The sequence below is a fragment of the Anticarsia gemmatalis genome, chromosome 17 (assembly GCF_050436995.1).
Source record: "Anticarsia gemmatalis isolate Benzon Research Colony breed Stoneville strain chromosome 17, ilAntGemm2 primary, whole genome shotgun sequence".
Classification (NCBI taxonomy): Eukaryota; Metazoa; Arthropoda; class Insecta; order Lepidoptera; family Erebidae; genus Anticarsia; species Anticarsia gemmatalis.
This window is the reverse complement of record NC_134761.1, coordinates 2,997,381-3,016,369: the sequence shown is the minus strand read 5'-3', so window position 1 is coordinate 3,016,369 and position 18,989 is coordinate 2,997,381. Positions and strand designations below refer to the sequence as shown.

The window sequence follows — 18,989 nt, the reverse complement described above, 5'->3', positions numbered from 1 at the left end:
GTGGTCATAACTAAGTATAATCCCGAAATCAAAAGTAGGTCATTGAATTCATCATCATCACGAGGTTTTTGTTTCAGGTGGAGAAAATACCACGTGTCTTGTAAATTATTCAAAGGATCCCAAGGAAAAAAGAATAAAGTAGTAAGAGTAAAGGTAAAGCTAAGTAACAGAAAAGAAGTAAGAATAAGTAAGTAAAGCAAAAAACAGTAAAACCAGTTTATGTTTGTCCATTTAATTATTATTGTCCATTTACTTAGATCATGATTCCGACCTTCCATTCATTTGATAATTTGACACGTGATCTATAGACCTACAAAACAATCCTAAACGTAACATAGAAACTCTTTAAACGAAAGCAATATCAAAACCGAAACAACGGTTTGTATTATTTCCTTTATTTCTCTTCTATAACAAGGTCTCATTCAACACAGTACCACAATAAAGGTTCGTATCTACTAACGCACACATTATTCCAAGTGTGGCTCCCATTGCCATATAATTCCCATTTAATACCCACCTTTTCCCATTTCGCCAAGCTTTTCCCATGGATTTCACGCTGAATATGGAGCACGCACGTATAATAGGACATGGCGGGAGATTTCAAGGTTCGCTTCCTTTCTTCTCTGTGTTTTGCCATTTATTTTGTTTCTATTGGTAGAAATTCTATAGGTACCTACTCGGTAATGTCGTATGTATGTAAGTATTGTTTTTGTTCTGATTGTCTAGAATTTACTATCTTTTAAAATTAAGGATATTAATATTTAGGAGTTGCCTAATTGTTACATGTCTCTTCACTTCCATCAGCTATTATTGCACCGGAACTGAATTGTTGAAAATTGCTTGAAATTAAATTGATCTGTAAGTAGGTAACCTACATTTATAATTCCTCTATTTAAAATTATCTTTGCCTCATACAATACGTAGTTATCACACATTTTCCCTATAAACCCACATAACTAACAACATATACAAACAAATAAGCATCTGAACTACGATTCCATTTCGAACGCAACCAGCGCTCAACGAGTTTATCGACCGTGGTTCACATGTTGGCGTCGAGGCGTCGAACAAAGAGCTCAGCTGGCCCGACCGGCGACAGACGACGGAGGGGGAGGGGCAGGCAGGAGGGGGCGCGCCGAGCATCGCACCGCGCCGCGCTCTCCCCACCAAACCGACAACTCCAGTGATCTGCGCGCCGCGCCGCTCGCCGAACGTACTCAACATGTCAGAAGGCAACAACATCGTTTTCCCACGCAAACTGCTCAAAAGTTTCATCCAATTATACAAAGAACAACCTTGCCTATGGGATAAAGACTGTATTTCGTACAAAGTGAAGCAGAAACGCCACGATGCGGTCACAAAACTGACCAAACTTGTTCAGGAGTACGATCCTAGTGCGACGCGTGTGCATGTGTTGCGAAAAATCGAGAGTTTGCGCGCGTGTGTGCGTCGGGAGTATAAAAAAGTTATCGAAAGCCGGCGGGCGGCTACCAGCGAGGATGAAATATACACGCCGAACCTGTGGTACTACGACATGCTGTCGTTCATATTCACGTACGACGAGAATGAATCTAACAATCGTGTGAATACATTCAAAGTTAAGGAACAGTCGTCTGAACAGAATGCTGTAAGTAAATGTATAAAATTTGTGTATTGTTATCTTATCTTCAAACTTTTGTAAATATTTTGGAATCTAGGGCTTCATAACAAAACGCTCGGCAGAACCTAGGTACAACATAATGCAAGGAGCTAGGATAGTTGCATACCTAATTATTTTAGCATTATTTTTTGTGAGTAACTGATAAAATTCTAAATCAGAAGAAAATGTTTTAACGTTAATTTAGTACAACAATGGTCAAGGTTAGATAAATCAGTTTGTGCTGCATGTAAATTGTTATTCAACAATAAGTAGTATGAGACGTCAATTTTAGTTTCAATACAAATATAATGGGTTTGTCGTTCGGTTAACAAATATTCTTTTGTGTGTCCAGTTTTGTAGACGAATATTTAATTTAAAGGGGAGAAAAATTCAGCGGTCGAATATTTATTCAAAGGAATCCGGTTTCTAGACGAAGCGATGACGTCGCGCCGCGCCGTTGGCCTACATGTTGGCAGTTGGCGGTAAACAATGCACTCGAATACCGCGCGACAGCTGCAAGGCGAGGCGGGGGGAGGCGCGGCCGTACACCGAGCTCTCTCTTTCCAACACAGTGAACAGTGCGCCGCGCAACTCGACAAACGCGCTCAACAACATGTCGGACAACACAGTATTTTTCTCACGTAATTTACTAAAAAAATTCATCCTACTATACAAAGACCTACCTTGTTTGTGGGACAAAGCTTGTATATCGTACAAAATAAAGCAAAAACGTAATGACGCAGTTGATAGGTTGACGAGACTTGTGCAAAGACATAACCCCGACGCGACACGGTTGCATGTGTTGAAAAAGATCGACTGTTTACGCACATGTTTTCGGCGGGAATATAAAAAAGTGGTGGAAAGTAGACATACGGCGACTTGTGACGATGAAGTGTATGTTCCTCAGTTGTGGTACTATGAGTTAATGTCTTTTATAATCACCGACGAGGAGAATGAGTTCATGTCGTTCAAAGAGGAACAATCGACCGAGCGGATTGGTATTACGATGTCGGTGAGTGAACTGAGTGATTTGCGTTCTAATGTTAGTAGCTATACTTTATTATACGAATGATAGTGTGTAGGGTGCATATTACGTTAGTTTGTTTGTTATTTTGGTTATATTTGGCTACGAATCTGACAGCTGTCTTTAGACGTGAGTCATTTTCGTTCTATACTCTGTGGCGGTATATTTGAATGAGGTTTGTTTACGATACGATTGAGGAAGGTTTTACTTTCAGTAGATTTCTGCAATCTGTTTTGTTTGTAAAATATAAAACTGCACATTTTACATTAATAAGTATAAGTTGTTTATGAATGACGTAACAAGTGTTCCGATTGCCGCCGAAAGAAAAATTAAGTTTAATTGAAAGCAATAGTTAATTAATACAACAATATAGTTTTATATAAATTAGATAGGAAGTATTTTCGCACTACATTTTATATTGCATTGTAGTACTTCCTTGGAATAATGGCAAACAAAATGTTTTGTTATGTACGTGATGCTATTACGAGAATGGCCAATCAACAGGTTGCAGGGTTTATGTATCGATTGCCGTACTAGTTAAGCGCCTTATGTGTTACAAAATACATTATGTAGGTAAGTGTTAATATGGACACATGCAGGAGGATTAGACTGACTTCACTACCATATGGGATTCATAGCATGAAAGAGAGAGAGAGAGAGAGGTATAAATGTGGAACCAAAACAGTAATGTGTGTTCATAAGATTCGACTGTTATGGTGACTTTGCTTTGAAGGTCAATCCGTTGTTTAGGATGATAATGCTGCTTGCAAAATATCAGAAAAGAATTGAATGATTTATTGAATTTAGCTTAGTACGTAGGTATGTTTAAGAAGAATAAGTAGGTACCTAGTCGACGAAATATTTAGACGATAGGTAGGTACTATGGTGTACATTTAATACAATCTGACCGTAATGAGAACTGCAAGTACTCGTAAATCTATAATTCTTATACTTATTCAAATAATCCAGTATAACCCACATTTTTAGCTGTCGTTAAAACCAATCAATACATGCTTAGGTATGTACAGAACCAGAATTATAAAGAAAATAAAAGAAATGTAGTTAAGAAAAAACATTTTAGACGCTTACTTTACATACCTACTGAAATAAATAAAATACCTAGGTTTTTACCACATAAATATTCCAGGCTATATAGACAATGATAGACCGCATCGTAAAACCTAGTGACAGGCTAGGAAGCCTAGGCAATGCGTACATATTCACAGCTATGAGAAAGGACCGCCATATATCGCCGACTAGCTTATTGGCTCGTGAGAATTATTGACGACATAAAATTATATGAAAGAAATGTACGAGAAAGTTTCTTTTCTCTATATATTTTTATAGTTTAGAGGGAGATAGGGATATGCCATTTTTCTTGCCATTATACTTTACGGTAATAATATACATAGTATTCGGCTTTGTTTAAATAGAACCAACCTTTGAAACTAAGTTAAGGTTTTTATGAGGCTTAGGACCGGATTCTAGACTTGATCCCGTATCTTTAACTTAATTTCACTAAAATCGGATCAGCGATTTAGCAATTAAAGCGTATAATATCATTTTTAGAATATTATAAAAAAAGATGTATGAATTCACCAAAAACTTAAACAGGAGCTCTTTATTAAAACACCCACATCATTATAATCTGCCAAAGGCATTGCAACTCTTAACTAAATAATCTTTCCACAATAAAAGAATCAAATTCCACAGAGAGCAAGATTAATTCTGGTCGGAACTCACCAGAGGTCTCTCGGAGAGTGCTCTAACACAACAATGGCTGCTTTGACACCTAAATAATGTCTCCACTCTACAGACACTACACTAGTGTCAGCTTCAACTAAATTAAAAACAGAATTGAAAATAGCAACGAATTTATTTTCTTTTCTACGAAATGTTTTAAAATCTAAATATAGATGGCGTTAGGGAGTATATTATGATGAGTTTGGTTTTGCATTTGGTATTTTATCAGATAAGAATTGGTTTTCATTATTCCAGAGGTAAATGATTTGAAAATATTTAAAAGCTCCATTAAAAGTATCTATCGACGGGTTAGTTCTTAACATATAATTTATGTATCGATACCTTTTTAAAGTTTTTGACAGATAAGTATGTAGGTATTTTAGGTATAAGGACCTATCCCACATAAATAATTGGTCAAAACACGCATTTCAAAGACAAGGTTAAAATTAAAATTGAAACAAGAAATTTAGGGGTTTAGTTTTGCCAATAAAGCCTATGGTTTATCCCGGATCTTCCACTAATCCCATGCAAAATTTCATAAAAATTGGATCAGCACTTTAGCGATACGTGATATTAAAACAAACAAACAGACTTTTGGATGAATACCTTGGGAATAGCAAATCACCCGAGCGTCATGCGTTTGGCTACTACCTGCCCTCACTTTGTTATGAATACAAAAGTAAGTTAGTTCCGCTTTGACGGCCTAACAGGATATAAATGAATTTTTCAGTGCCCTTGTCAGAAGGTTCATCGTGTATGCAAAGTACTTAGTCTACAGCCGCTAATTCCATCAGTGGCTGTTGTTTATTCTGTTATGTAGTTTAAGCCTATATACAAACTGTTGTAAAGGTACCTTATAAATGAATTATAATTTGTAGCTTTCAATACTAAATAATTCTGTTTTTCACCGTAGATGGCACTAGAAAGCAAACGTATTATGAGATAGTGGAAGTTGATAAATTTTAGATTTAAAAACTCACACGTGCATACAAACCTGTATTAGTTCATAGTGTAAATAAAATCAACTCACTTAAATACATAAACCTTTGAAGCCTAACTTAGTGTACAAAATTAGACTTACATAAGACTTCTATTTGTATAGATAATAATATGTAGATCACAACACCTTGTATTATTTCAAGTCAAAAGTGAGTATTAAATTTTGTCTTCAAACATTATCCACTAGACATAAGCCTAAGCTCAATTAAAATCAATGTGTCATTCGATGCAAAATAAATAAAAAAGTTATAAACTATGATATAAACTTACATGGATGTAATTTCTGTGCCGCGATGTATTTCTCCAGCTTCCTCCGGAGCACGATCTCAGCTCCGTACCGCCCCACTGAACCGTTGTCCACTAGCAGAAAGTACGCGTGTCTGTTGTTTAGCACTGCTAGCTTCGATCTGAAACAAATCAAGTTGTCGCGATTATTATTTGCTCCAAGGATTAAAAAAAAAACACGAAAAAATTTAATAAAATTAATTACTGGCTAGCTGCAAGTAACAGGTGCCAGGTTTCATAAAAAAAGAGGGGTCAGGTGTAAATCCAGCACGCTGGTCAAGTACTGGTTGGAGATTTGCAATCCCTTCAAGAACTGACTTAAACTAGAAGACAATATCACTCAAGGTTTTACCATTTTGTCTTCCTAAACTTTACACACAAATTGGAAAATGTATTGAAAATCTATGTTGCCTAGATTTTAAGACCCCGGCCATCGTGTGGAAGGCTAATTCCATTACTAGGCTATCACTGCTTCAAAATCAGATATCTAATTTAATACCACCAGCGAATATAAGGTATAATTTCCGTTTCCTCCAATTAGAACACCAAAAGAAACTCCAAAACAGATGTACTACCGCAACCCCATAAATCAGGAGGGTCAGGTATAATTTGGAAATAACCATGACATAACAAAGTGGAGGCAAGGTTACCTGTTCTACCGATAGAGGTCGTTATGTGTACCTTGTTTATGTTGTCGGCCTGTTTAGGATTACAAGGATATGTTTTGTTTGAGTTGGCTATGATACCTACAAGATAGGTGCTTGTTGTATAAGTAAAGGACTGATTATGGATTAAGTAAAATTAGCAAGAATTCTTCTTGTCAAGTTAACAATTTTGCCTGGTACATAGAGTTTATCTTAGTTCATATTTTAGAGCGAAATGCAACAACTATACTAATATTATAAAGCTGAAGAGTTTGTTTGTTTGTTTGAACGCGCTTATCTCAGGAACTGGTACGATTTGAAAATTTCTCAGTCAGTCAGTCTTCAGTGTTAGATAGCCCATTTATCGAGGAAGGCTATAGGCTATATTATATCATTACGCTTGCTACTAATAGGAGCAGAGTGGCAGTAAAAAATGTAATGTCTCTTATGTAACGCAAGCGAAGTTGCGCGAGTCAGCTAGTTTGTTATAATGAGTATGTAGTAGTAGGTAGGCAGAATAGTAATAGATTTACTGTTGTCTCAAAAATACATTTACGAAGTTCCGAAGTGAAGTGTATCACTTGGTATTCAGTCCATGTTTCAGTTTCCGAATCGAGCAAACAGCACATGATTTAAAAGCATCTTTGAAATTCAAGGAACGAACGTAAATTTAGCGCAAGCTTTTCGTTAAAAATCTTTTAAGTTCAATGCTACCATCGTTTATGAGAAAACTGCACCAAAAGGCAAAGCAAGGCAGGGTAAAAGGCATGTTAGTGCTAGTTTCCTAATAATTTAGAACTACGAACTAGAAAAATGTTGACTTCTTTTTAAACGTTCGTTAAAAAATAGTCAAAATTTTTAAACCGGCTTACTCCATTAACATTTTGAAACGCTTCTAAAAATCCTTTGTGACGTCAATTCCCACGGATTCCCATATAAAGTTAAAAAAACAGGTTCCCCGATCACAGCCGGGCTCAATATAAACAAACATGAATTGTGACTAAAACAAGAAGCGAATCGTTCAAATACTACGGCAGGCAATCAACTAATCGAATAGTGCTAGTAGCGCCATCTGTTGTGCAAATACTTTGTAAATACAAACAACTCGTGACGGTTGGATGTTTTTAAATGTACTGAAAATGTTGTAATGGTTTTTCTATTGACAGTATTCAGGTCAGAGCATTTTAAGTAATTAAACTGCATCTGATTGATTGTGTTTCAAGTAGATTTTTGTGGTATTATAATGTTTGTATTGCTTTGAAAGCCTTGATAGAAGTGTACCAATAATTATTAGGTTTCACATAGTTAGTTCCTGTAAAGCTAAGCATGGAATATTGATACATTTTTAAATCACATACAAAATTAAGTTATACACGAACTTTGTGAGGTCCAAACAAATTATGTTTTCGTACTTTTCCTTTCTTGTATTCTTGTGTTCGAATCCAAAATATGCATTTTGCAAGTGAAAATAGCAATATCTCAGCTCAGAATTTGGGCTACCTTTAAATTCAATATGAAAATATCTGCAAGACGTACAGCTGCAGTACTCTCGTGACAAGCGAATATTTGACGCCACATGAATAAAATCGTAATATAGGTACCGAGGTAGTTCCAACTCAGAGACTGTGAAATATCTAGGGAACATAGTAGATCCCTACTTATGTGCACCTTATAAAGAAAGTCATTCATTCATTCATTATTCATACGTTGTGACTTCTGTCACAAAATGTGATGTTCTTTTCTGTTTTACTTTTTTTTTGTTCTAAACGGCATCTGTTTCATCAAGATAAAAAGATCTATAATTCATTTTAATTTCGCTTTTTGGCAGCTTTTATCTAAACTGAACTTTGAAGGTGTAAATGATTAAGCTGCTCATTATTAATGTAGAAAACGAGAATAGTGTACTATTTAAAGTGAAACATCCATTAAAGACAATTACTGTCCCGAAGAAGTAAAACAGTTTGTAACAAGACCTAAAACAAACTCCATAAAACAAACAGAGTTTTTCATTAAATTCAAGAGACAGTTGTTCTGTGAATATTTTTTCTACTTACAAAACCCCTTGGCGTTCATAACAGAACTGGGTCAACGTTTTTTAGTCGGCCATTATTTTCTATTATATTCGTACCTGAGGGGAGCGAGGTGCAGAGGGCAGATCTTACGATTAATAAACTATATCAAGATTCGTTTATTGTTCGTTCAAGTGACTGTGTCCCAAAAAGAGTTAAGTGGCAGATCAAAGATAGACTAACAGTTGATATTAAAATGGTTAGAAATGACAATAAAGAAAATCATAATTTTTAAAGATCAAGAAGCTAAAGTTTTCTTCATCTGTTGCAAGCCTGCTTGTAAAAAACGTTGTTAGATACATATTAAGCGAGCGAGTGTTACCTCGAAAACTAGCAAAAATATCACACTTTTCTTCTGTACACAGCTGAGTTATCACTAACCCCAATATTCTCATGCAAAAGTCAAGATGAAACAGAAGCACACCTGTCTCTTTTCATAAACATAATTCTCACTCCACCTGACATCAACAAATGTTTCGTTAAATGCAAGAGCGCAATCTTCTTCTAAATGGCATATTTGCGTCGCCCGCATCTCACGACATGCTTTATTGCGGTCCTCATGATATTTGCACCGTACCACCCCAGTAATTTGCTAAAACAAACACCCTACAACAGAACATTCGACCTCCTATTGCGGAAACAAGGCACGAATTTTAATTTTGAAAAATAGCACCGAATTTTCTCAAAAAATGGAAAGAATGAAATGATTAATGGTTGTGCTATTGTAATCTGGACGTGATTAAACAATTATTGCGAGTCTTTTGAACTGTAAAAATTAGCCTTATTTTGTGAAATATGTCGGAAAAATGTTTAAAATTATTATGGTGGCTTAAAAAATAATCTGAACAAAGTAAAATAACATAAACCTCAAATCTAAATTTGATCTAGAGTCTTAGTAACGTGTGGAGCCAAAATTCAAATAAGTCAACAAAAAAAACTGGCCAACTCGTTCATCAACCATTTAGAGTCACTTTAGACCTATACAATAATATCATCGCACTATTCAAATACTAAAAATATCTCAAGAAACCTAACATTAACCCTTAATAAGATACTATTTAACACTAAAGGTTAATCTTTGACCTAAAACTAACATTAGCGTAACTATGAATGAAACAGGACTGAGGACCTCTATTGAGGTAAATGCCATGATCCGTGAATACGCCACAAGGGTCACTCAGACATAAGGCATGTTGTGTTTGGACTATTGCCTTCAGCGATACATGTATCTAATTGTTTATTATATAGATATTGGTAGTTTGTATCATATCACTATGACCCATAGAATAACCTTATCACAATAGCCCTAGTATTTAAACTATGCTTAACCCAAAAGAACAGCCTAAACACTAAAGGTTAACCCTTAACCTAAAACTAACACATTAACATAACTATGAATGAAGCAGGACTAAGGACCTCTATTGAGGTAAAGTCCATAATCCGTGAATACGCCACAAGGGTCATTCGGACATAAGGCATGTTGTGTACACAATTGCCTTCAGCGATACATGTATCTGATGGTATATTATATAGATATCGGTAGTTTGTGATATGTTACCGGATGGATGCTGTGTAACTGAATAATTGGTATGTTTTATGCATGACTGTTATTGTAGAGGAAATATTGTTGGATATTTGTATTCAAATAAATAGATAAAAGTAACACCTGGTAGGTGGTAATTTCTATGCTATTTACCTACTTAGTTTTCAAGACAATCTGTTTTGATTTCTTAATGGATGCTTAATGCTGAGATGTGGTGTTGAAAAACCAATACTAATGTGTCTAATAAATAAGTACATACTGATTATAGTTTTGTTTGTTATTTTTTTATAAGAAAACTCTGATTGATTACTACTGACTACTGATTGGAAGTGTTGTCTTTTTCACATAAGCACATAGTTTCAAAATTGATAAAAAAACGAACCATAAATTATCCGGGATTTAACCAAAAGCAGTAATTCTCTTTCAATATTTAGTATTCGTTTAACGTGATCGAATAGAATATTTTAAAGTGCATAAATCGAGGCAGCAATCGGTATAAGTGCGAGCAATTTCAGTAGAACGTAGTAGTATAACGTCCGTACATAGCTCGGCGTTCAATCTCCGAGCCATTTACAATTCAATCTGCTGGAAGCAAATCAGACTGCGGAAATATGTAAGAACTTCCGCACATGAGCCTATTGTAAACGTAATGCGAGGAATATTCAATGTTGTACAATAAATAATGTTTGTTGGTTTATTTTTAAGAGAATTTAGGTTTCAAAAGAATTGTGATAAGTGTTTTACTGAAAAAAAACCTAAAACTAGTGTTTTGTTTATCAACTTGACAAGTAAATGACACAGGAAACTGTTACAGGAAAAAATTCTTCTTATGTACATTTGCTCATAAAATATGTTTTAAAAAGGAATTATGTGTTAAGATACAACAAAATAATATTCATAGGTATCATAGGTACATTACCTATATGTAATTCAAAGTGTTCTACGAAAGGATTGTTAGGGGCTTAGGTGTTCTATACAATAGAACTTAAAAAATGAAAAGAACATTCATAGAAAACAAACAAAACATCCTATATAGTTTTCTTTCCTTACAATTTTGTTACAAAAACCCCTTCCAGCACAGACATTGATGTGAGCGCGGCGCCTCAGGCGTAATGTTAGTAGAAAATAAATCGTAGGAATATTGCAATGTTCCTGACTCCGCCGGCGTACGATTAATTTCCCGAGGTAGTTATTCTTCCTGTGGGAATGCAGGTACCTGAAGCTATCCGAATGTGCAGTTCCATTTTACTCACACGTTTCTTTTGTTGTACGTGTATTTATATATTTAGCTAGGTATTTGGGTCATGTTAGATAAAGGTAAGGTGAATTATTGTCCCCGTGAGACAAAATATAGAAAAATACTAGGCGGTAAAAGTATGCAATACAAAATAACGCGAATTTCGACAATCGGTATTATCTAGTAACGGAAATTTTAAATGTACATCAAAAACAGTCCGACCCTCCTTAGAGGCGCTGATTCGATTCTAACACAAAATTTCTCAATAGCGAGCTGTTTATCGATAGTCGATAATGATAGAGAATCATGCTTCTAATACATACTTAACATCCTCATTCTTCTTTCCCAGGACTCAGAAGGAGAAGAAGAAATAGAAGAAGACGATGAGCATCAGTTCGAGACCAGCATAGAACACAACTATACAACAGACTATAATTCTTCTTCTATGATAGAAATACCAGACAATAGCAGTAAGAGATACACTACCTTTGAAGAAGAGAAGACTAAACGACATTGTACAGAGATTGAAGACGAATATGATGCTATAGGTAAGAAAGAAAGATTATTTAGCCAGTTTCGCGGCTTACGGATAGGTTATATAAAGTGATAGGAAATGTTTTAACTGTTGTCAAAATCCCATCGAATGAACTATCAGATACTTATACAGAGTGTTTGAAAATTCGAAGAAGTAGTAAAGTTGGATAGTATATGTCAATAATCTTGTATTAATGTAATTAGTAATCTTGAATATCAATATTAAACGGCGATATTTAAACAGAACAAAATGAGACTGAAGATAGAAACTGAAATTATGTTTTTGATAAAACAACAAATACCTATATAATTTGTTGCCTCTATACCGTACGCGTTAAACTAAGTATTCTATGTTGTTCTCCGGGAATATAGTTGGTGACCTTGTTTAATTTTAATCTCGATAGTTTAACAATAACAATGACTTACAATAAACAAACAGGGCCACCCTAATAAAACCGTTTTAAAAAGCCTTTACATTCCTAGAACACAACAACACCACTATTTTCAAACTTTCTAAAGCTATAAAAGCAAGCGGAACAAGTAAAGTTACACTGAACGACGTATTAATTACAGACATTATATCTGCGACCTGCAATTTTCAAGTTAAACGTACATACATGGAACAGTTGAACGGTTCTTGGAACATTTGTCGGGTAGTTTACTACAAAACTACAAGTACTATAGAATATGATTTTGAAGAATTCATTGTTGGAAAGGTAGCTTTGTAAAGCTATAGATTTTTGTGTTATAGGAATACTTGTTAAGATAAAATGAACAAATTCTATTCTGTCGAATAAATATGAAAAAAGAAAACAAACAAGTAAGTAATAATCGTTAGTTTGTACTTTTAACTGATACAAAAATATTGTATCGGCAAGTTTTTTTATTTTATTAATTTATACAGATCTATCTAGAGTACGTTTCAGCTTTCTTCTGAACTAGATTTATAATAATATGCGAACTTCTTTACTAACGAAATCAAGTCAACAAAAGGAAATATATTTTCAGAAACAGAATCTCATAAGTTTCAAAAACATAATAATGGAATCTTACCCTTGCTATATTTTTGCGTCGTCATTCTCATAAATAACGAATCATATGGAAAATACGATTTTCCGTACGCACTATAAAACCCCATCTCTTATCAACCCTATTTCATATCTTAGAAAACGAAAACCTCTTTTGGTGCTCAATCTGTCCACCCACAACATAATATCATCAAAAATGATTCATTTGTTTCAAATATCTTAACAATTTTAATCGCTCGCGATTTGTATAGTTTGTATACATCATTTTATAATGCATCGGATCTAAGCGGAATTGAGAATTCAAGATTACGATATCAATCGTCGGATAGCAAAAATCTAAAACTCTTCCAATACCGAGTGCCTGATTGGCTGATGGACAACGCACAGCCGAAACTACTGAGCGTAGAAAGTTGAAATATGGTATGAAGATTCCTTAGGAAGTGTAGAGGAGCACTAAGAGAGAGTTTTTGGAAATTTCCCTCGAACGGAGCTAAATTCAACGAAGGCAAATAGCTAGTTTCACAAACCGTTTGCCATGTTCAATAGTTCGTTATTGTTCAGTATTGAATACAAAATTCAGTTTGCTTCCTATAACCGGTACAACACAAATGCTTACACTCAGATCTTCAAGGAAAGCTCAATAGTCCAGTAAATTGTAGAAGGATCGCAATATGTTTCGCTAGAGAGAGCGTAAGACTTGTTCACCGTGTTCAAATCGTTTGACACTGAATACTTCAAAAGGTACCGTCTACGTTGCATTAAAGAACTGTTCGACTTCTCTTGAAAAATATTTCGGAATTTATGTTTGTGAATTCAATTTGTTGATATTGATGCGCTGTTTCGAAGATTCTATGATATTTCTGGGGAATGATATAAGGCCTTTGATTAAACTAGTTTCTTAACCATATGCATTAAATAAAAATCTATCTCTCTCTCTCTCTCTTTTTGTTATAATCAGTATCCTATGCGTGAATCTAAGTTATCAACTTCCAGTGGTCTTGTCGAAATGTTTACAGCCATTTTACGCCATTGTAACAACAGAACAACCTAGGCTGACTTAATCTCTTAGAGTTCTTCTTTTGAAAACAACTCCCGTACTAAGAATAGCTAGACTCTTACAAACATACAAAAAACAGACACAGATAATACCAGAGCCGAAATAAATATTTGAGGATCGCACAAATAATTATCCCGTGTGGGAATCCAAACCATGATGACACAATGGTAGTGGCGTGGCGACTACCATGACCACTGAGGCCTTATCAAGTAAAGATTTAAAATAACCGGTCCAATTTAAAAAATATTTTTCGTATAACTGTCCGTATTTAATGTTGCTTATATCTTAATTCCGAAAAAGCACTTCATTCCTTAACTTTATCCGTATAAAAGCCTTTCGTTGTTCCAGGTATAAACGTAGCAGCCAAATTACGAAGTTTACCAGCCAACACAAGGATATTAGCAGAGAAACTGATAAACGACGTGTTATTCCAAGCACAGACTAATGCGCTCTCAACAGCGACTACTATTACCACACCGGACCCGTTTAAATAGCGCTATATTATATCTAAGTCACTCGTTAAGTTGTTGATTAATTATATTTTCATAATTATTGTCTTAAAGACAGATCGTTGCTTTATTTCTAAGAACACGGGAGCGAAACATGGCCTGGGTAAAGATTGCTAGAAAGTTCCCTAACTAATTTTATTTACTGAATAAAATTATGCCTCGCTTCTTATGAAACTCACATAAAGTTATAGTATACTAAGTTAAGCTTAAATTATGGATATTCGATTACTAATTAACATATATTTTGTACACCTCAATACATATACTTAAATATGGATTAACATTCAGAGAAAAATAATGGTGCCCATCACACAAATACCTTCCGGGGAGGGAACCAAACCAATGACAACAGCAACCTTAGCAATAGCTATGTTGTTAACCACAGTACCAACAAAATTAATCGTAGAAACTGGTGTACTTTACTTTTGAATACAAATTCTACATAAGGAATAAATTCAGCATAAGGGAAGTGTTGAACAAAATTGGAATCACCCTTTCAGAACGCTCAATACTACCTAAAAACTAGCATATCAACTATTCACGCAAGTATTAACAAGTTCGACAAAAAACGTGAATAAAATTCGACCCCATGTTCCTATTTGTAATTTTTTTCAGAAATAGCTTACGTGATGTGAATGTTAAAATGTATTTCGATAAAACGTAGAGTTCTTCCCTATTTGGCGAACGTTGAGAAACGAGTTATATCATAAATAAGATTTTATTCAGCTGTCTGTAGCCGTAAATATTACGTCTTATGAGCAGATACGACGCTCTTACACAATTATAGAGATGTACTGAAATGCTTCCAAACAATAAATTACGTAACTTAATTAATTCTTGTAATAAAAGTTAAGTAGTCTAGTGTATCAAGGTCGAGATGTAATAGATTTTTTGTTTATCAAGATACATTTCGGTATGAGAATTTTATGTAGTAGTCACAAAGGTGACTTTAGATTGACCTCCCTATTTTGAAGAAAGATCGAAGGGGACAAAATGTGTAGATCGCAAGATGTTAAGGTGTTTAAGGGAATTTAATTGGCTGAATATCATTTTTCTAATCTAATCTAGGCATGACTAAATTCTGCTCTAGCAACTAGGCCGCTGTTTCAAGAAAAAAGTACTGAGTTAGGAGAAAAGGTGCAAAACATACACTGCCAAAGTCATTTGGCAAACCGAGCTCAACATTATTAGTATAATCTTCTTATCTGCCGCCTATTAAAAAGTTTAAAATAGGTTTTCTTACCTCGGTGAAGCAATAGCATGGTAGGGCACATCTCTGCCTCGCCCGATGAGCTCGCTAGCGCCCTCCACGATGCCCCAGGGCGCGATGCCGATGCTGACCACTCGTCCAGCGCGCTGCGATCGCTCCAGTTGTAACGCATCGCCTACTTGACGGGTCACACCTGGCGGGAAAGTAATGATGAAGTTTATTATAAGAAATTCCAAAAAAGGACTGTGTTGAATCATCAGAACTGTATTTTTTGTGTGGTATAAAGTTTGTTATACAGGATTTTGAATGTCTTCCCCTATTACGTGGGAATAACTTTGTTAATTTGGTGCATTTCATACACCTTCGCGTATAACGGGCGTGATAATATGTACATATGTATGTGTATTAAATAAGCAGATCCTAGACTAAGGATTATGTAATAAATGTATTAGGAGCCGTAATAAATAGGTTTTTCCTGTTTACGGCTGTTACTCATGAATGAAAGTTCATTGCTTGCTCATGTTAGTAGTTGATAATACGGTAGTCTAAAGGCCTTCCAATATCTACAAAAGCTTTTTTACTAGGTTTGACCACCACAAAAGTATGATGAATAAAGTAATTTTGACGTGTAACGAACATCGTACAGTTTTTAATCCGATTTTTTAAAATACTGTGAGACTTCTACCACATTCCATCATTCTAGCAAAATTCCGCAGTAGCAGAAAGGCTTCAGATCCGATTGGGAACGCGGAACAATTTCTGAATCGCTCCCAAACCGCACTAAGTATTGGAAAACGGGACAAACGCAAAGCCGCAACTCAAAGGCGAGATTATCAATCTAGATTGTCTCAGAGTCTATCCAATAAATCTGAGTACTTTGAAAGCTTAGAAGTATATTGAGAACTCGTATATTTTGTATCCCTTGCGGTTCGAATTGAAATAAACATCGCTTTACGAAATACGTGATATTGAAAAATTGGGCTCGTAATTTATCATAATAATGACACTTTTTTATCGTTGCAGAATCGTATGTAGAAGCTTTCCATTAAAAATTAAAACAGCTATTATGAATATTTGGCTAATAAAGCTGTGTACCTACGTATAAAAAAGGGTGTTATTTTTAAGTGTTTGCTAGAAAATGTTTTTGTTTTTATCATTCTCCAATTTGTCTTTATAATTTTGAATTATGGCCAAAAACAAACCTGCCAAAAAAGTAGACTACGTACAAAATAAATTATATACCCGTTGTACATGTAATAGCATAATTATTTCCTAGTCAGGCTGGTTGTAAAGTCATCAGCCAAATCCTTAGACAGCATGTTTTTGAGAAAAAAATAACATACTCTGCCGACCCCACTTAACGTAGGCTAAGGGCAAGACATAGAAGAAGAAGTAATAGCATAATTACTTGTAATATACCCAGTGTTGTTGCACATAAGTGTACAAGCTTCCCCTCTATTTACGTGAGGATACTATACATATTCATGGTACAGTGTACACTGCATTTCCGTCACAGTACACACAGCAGGTGCCTGAGTGCTAGACGTAAGCCGGATGCAGGTAATGTCGTTATAACGCTTTTAGAAACAGAATTTCATTACACGACCTTGTGTTAACTAGGATACAGTTCCTGCCATTTATAATTTAACTAGCTGACCTAAGAAGCTTTGTTCACGTACCTTTGTATATACTTTCTATTTAATTTGTGTTCATTTTAGAGAATGATTTTGTGAAAAGTAAGCAATTTATCACTTGTTCTTGCGGTAAAGGAAAACATAGTGATGTTAATTTGAATAGCTAAAAGTTTTTTAAAACAGTTCTTGAGGTATGCAGAGTCCTCAATTCGTAGGTACTTGGTCAACATGGTGAACTTTCGGCCTAACCGCTCTCGCATTGCGGAAAGAAAACTATAAACTATAATGGTTATTATTAAATATCTAGGACCAATCATGGCTAGGAAAAAAGTACCTATAAGGGATAATTGGGGGAATTCCTAGGACCCATCATGGCTAGGAAAAAAGTTTCTCAAGGGGTAATTAGGGGATGACCTTTTGTAGGCGAATTGAACCACGAGATTAGCTAGTAAGTAATTTACTAAATTGTATAAAACTAAAGTACAAACGTAAATAAAACCAGCCAATACGATCGATGCAAAAAGCGTGCAACATTCTAACCCTGTAACGTGTTGAACGCGAACAATCTCGTCCATTTAAACAGAACCGCGTAGGTCAGTAGTGATTGTACACGTAGCCTCCAACGGCTGTACATGACCCGCATTTTAAATTCACTACGGATTTTTCGCTTTTTCAGGCTTTTTGTATAGGAACACTGTTACAAGCTAGTCTTTGACTTTAGAACCATTTAAACATAAATGTAGGCAATGATAACAATTTTGAGTTTTATTTATAGGAAAATATTTTATGAAGTTTTTGAAGAGTTATGATGCCCGATTGATTGGAACCCACTAGTGTCTTCTCTACGTTATGAGTGTATTAGAAATAATTTACTCAATTCTAGGTACTGAGTCTGATTTTGGAGGTCTTTTATTAAAATTTAGGGTAATAAGCTTTAAAAGTTGCAATTGAGCACCTACCTAAGTAATAGTTCATCGAGCTGACAGCAGGACTGTGTGTTCTCGATAAACTACCGTGTACCTTACCTTTAAACTTAATGTAGACTGTTTAAAAGAAGCGGTAATATTGTGCTTTACTTCTTTTAAAATTCAACTGTCTCACTAATTTAGATGTTGTTTCTATCAAGAGAGACTCAACCAAAGATCTATTTATATCGGTTTATATCGATCTATCACTTACCCGTATTAGTGCCTCCAGTGAATATCCAAGCGCCAGTTGTCTTCGCAGCCTTGAGCAGTCCCTTCCTGAGGACCTTCTTAAGTTTAGGTTGAAGGTCGAAGTTGGCCTTGCCGCCCTGGATGGTGATGAGCAGCTTCGGCCGGTCCAGTTGCCACTCCCGGGTCAGCAGCTGGACGATCAGCTCGGGGCGTGTGTCGTGGGAGAGGCGGACGTACTGCGAAAAATTATGTTAATTAATATAAAAATTAATGTAACCCATTAATGTCCCACTGCTGGGCAAGGGTCGCCTGCGGCAATAAAGGAGAGGTAAGGCCTTAAGTCCACCACGCTTGGCAAGTACGGGTTGGGGACTTTGCATGCCTTTAAGGAATGTTCTGAAGAACTCTCAGGCATGCAATGTTGCATCACGATGTTTTTCTTACGTCCAAACGTCTATATTGGTAAATTTACTAGAATTGTTTGTTATACCGGTAAGTCCCGGTAAGTCGTACACACCACGTTCTTAAAAATATCAAACATTTAAACATCTATGTTACTGTATGAACTTTAAAGTTGACAAAGGTAAGTAAGTCCCATAGAAAACACTGAACCAAAAAACACAGTAACATTTTGACATAATGCTAAAGCCTAAAAACTAGAACGCTAAGTGCCTTAG

General features: G+C 35.4%; 2 protein-coding genes across 9 annotated transcripts in view; one reads left to right on the top strand and one right to left on the bottom strand.

Annotated features, from left to right (window-relative positions):
• Nucleotides 1–18,989, bottom strand: part of Trpm (transient receptor potential cation channel, subfamily M) — a 274,621-nt gene that overhangs the window by 76,201 nt on the left and 179,431 nt on the right. For all 7 annotated transcript variants that reach the window (XM_076125470.1, XM_076125471.1, XM_076125474.1 and 4 more), the window contains 3 exons: nt 18,335–18,548; nt 15,555–15,714; nt 5,676–5,812 (listed from right to left, as the gene is read on the bottom strand). In XM_076125470.1, coding sequence (XP_075981585.1) covers nt 5,676–5,812; nt 15,555–15,714; nt 18,335–18,548 — 511 coding nt within the window. The remainder of the gene's footprint in view (nt 1–5,675; nt 5,813–15,554; nt 15,715–18,334; nt 18,549–18,989) is intronic.
• Nucleotides 1,055–14,370, top strand: LOC142980151 (uncharacterized). Of its 2 annotated transcripts, none has more exons than XM_076125478.1 (3): nt 1,055–1,627; nt 11,533–11,731; nt 14,151–14,370. In XM_076125478.1, exons 1-3 carry the CDS (start codon nt 1,223–1,225, stop codon nt 14,294–14,296), a joined length of 750 nt encoding a protein of 249 aa, XP_075981593.1. In that variant the 5' UTR covers nt 1,055–1,222; the 3' UTR covers nt 14,297–14,370. The 2 variants fall into 2 exon arrangements, with proteins under 2 accessions (XP_075981593.1, XP_075981592.1); XM_076125477.1 differs by lacking the exon at nt 1,055–1,627 and adding an exon at nt 2,104–2,651.

Bases quoted from the DNA above. Each gene is read 5' to 3' on its own strand.
- LOC142980151 (XM_076125477.1), top strand. From the start codon at position 2,106: ATGTTGGCAGTTGGCGGTAAACAATGCACTCGAATACCGCGCGACAGC. The intron at 2,652-11,532 runs GTGAGTGAACTG...CTTCTTTCCCAG, and splicing joins GGATTGGTATTACGATGTCG to GACTCAGAAGGAGAAGAAGA. The intron at 11,732-14,150 runs GTAAGAAAGAAA...TCGTTGTTCCAG, and splicing joins AGACGAATATGATGCTATAG to GTATAAACGTAGCAGCCAAA.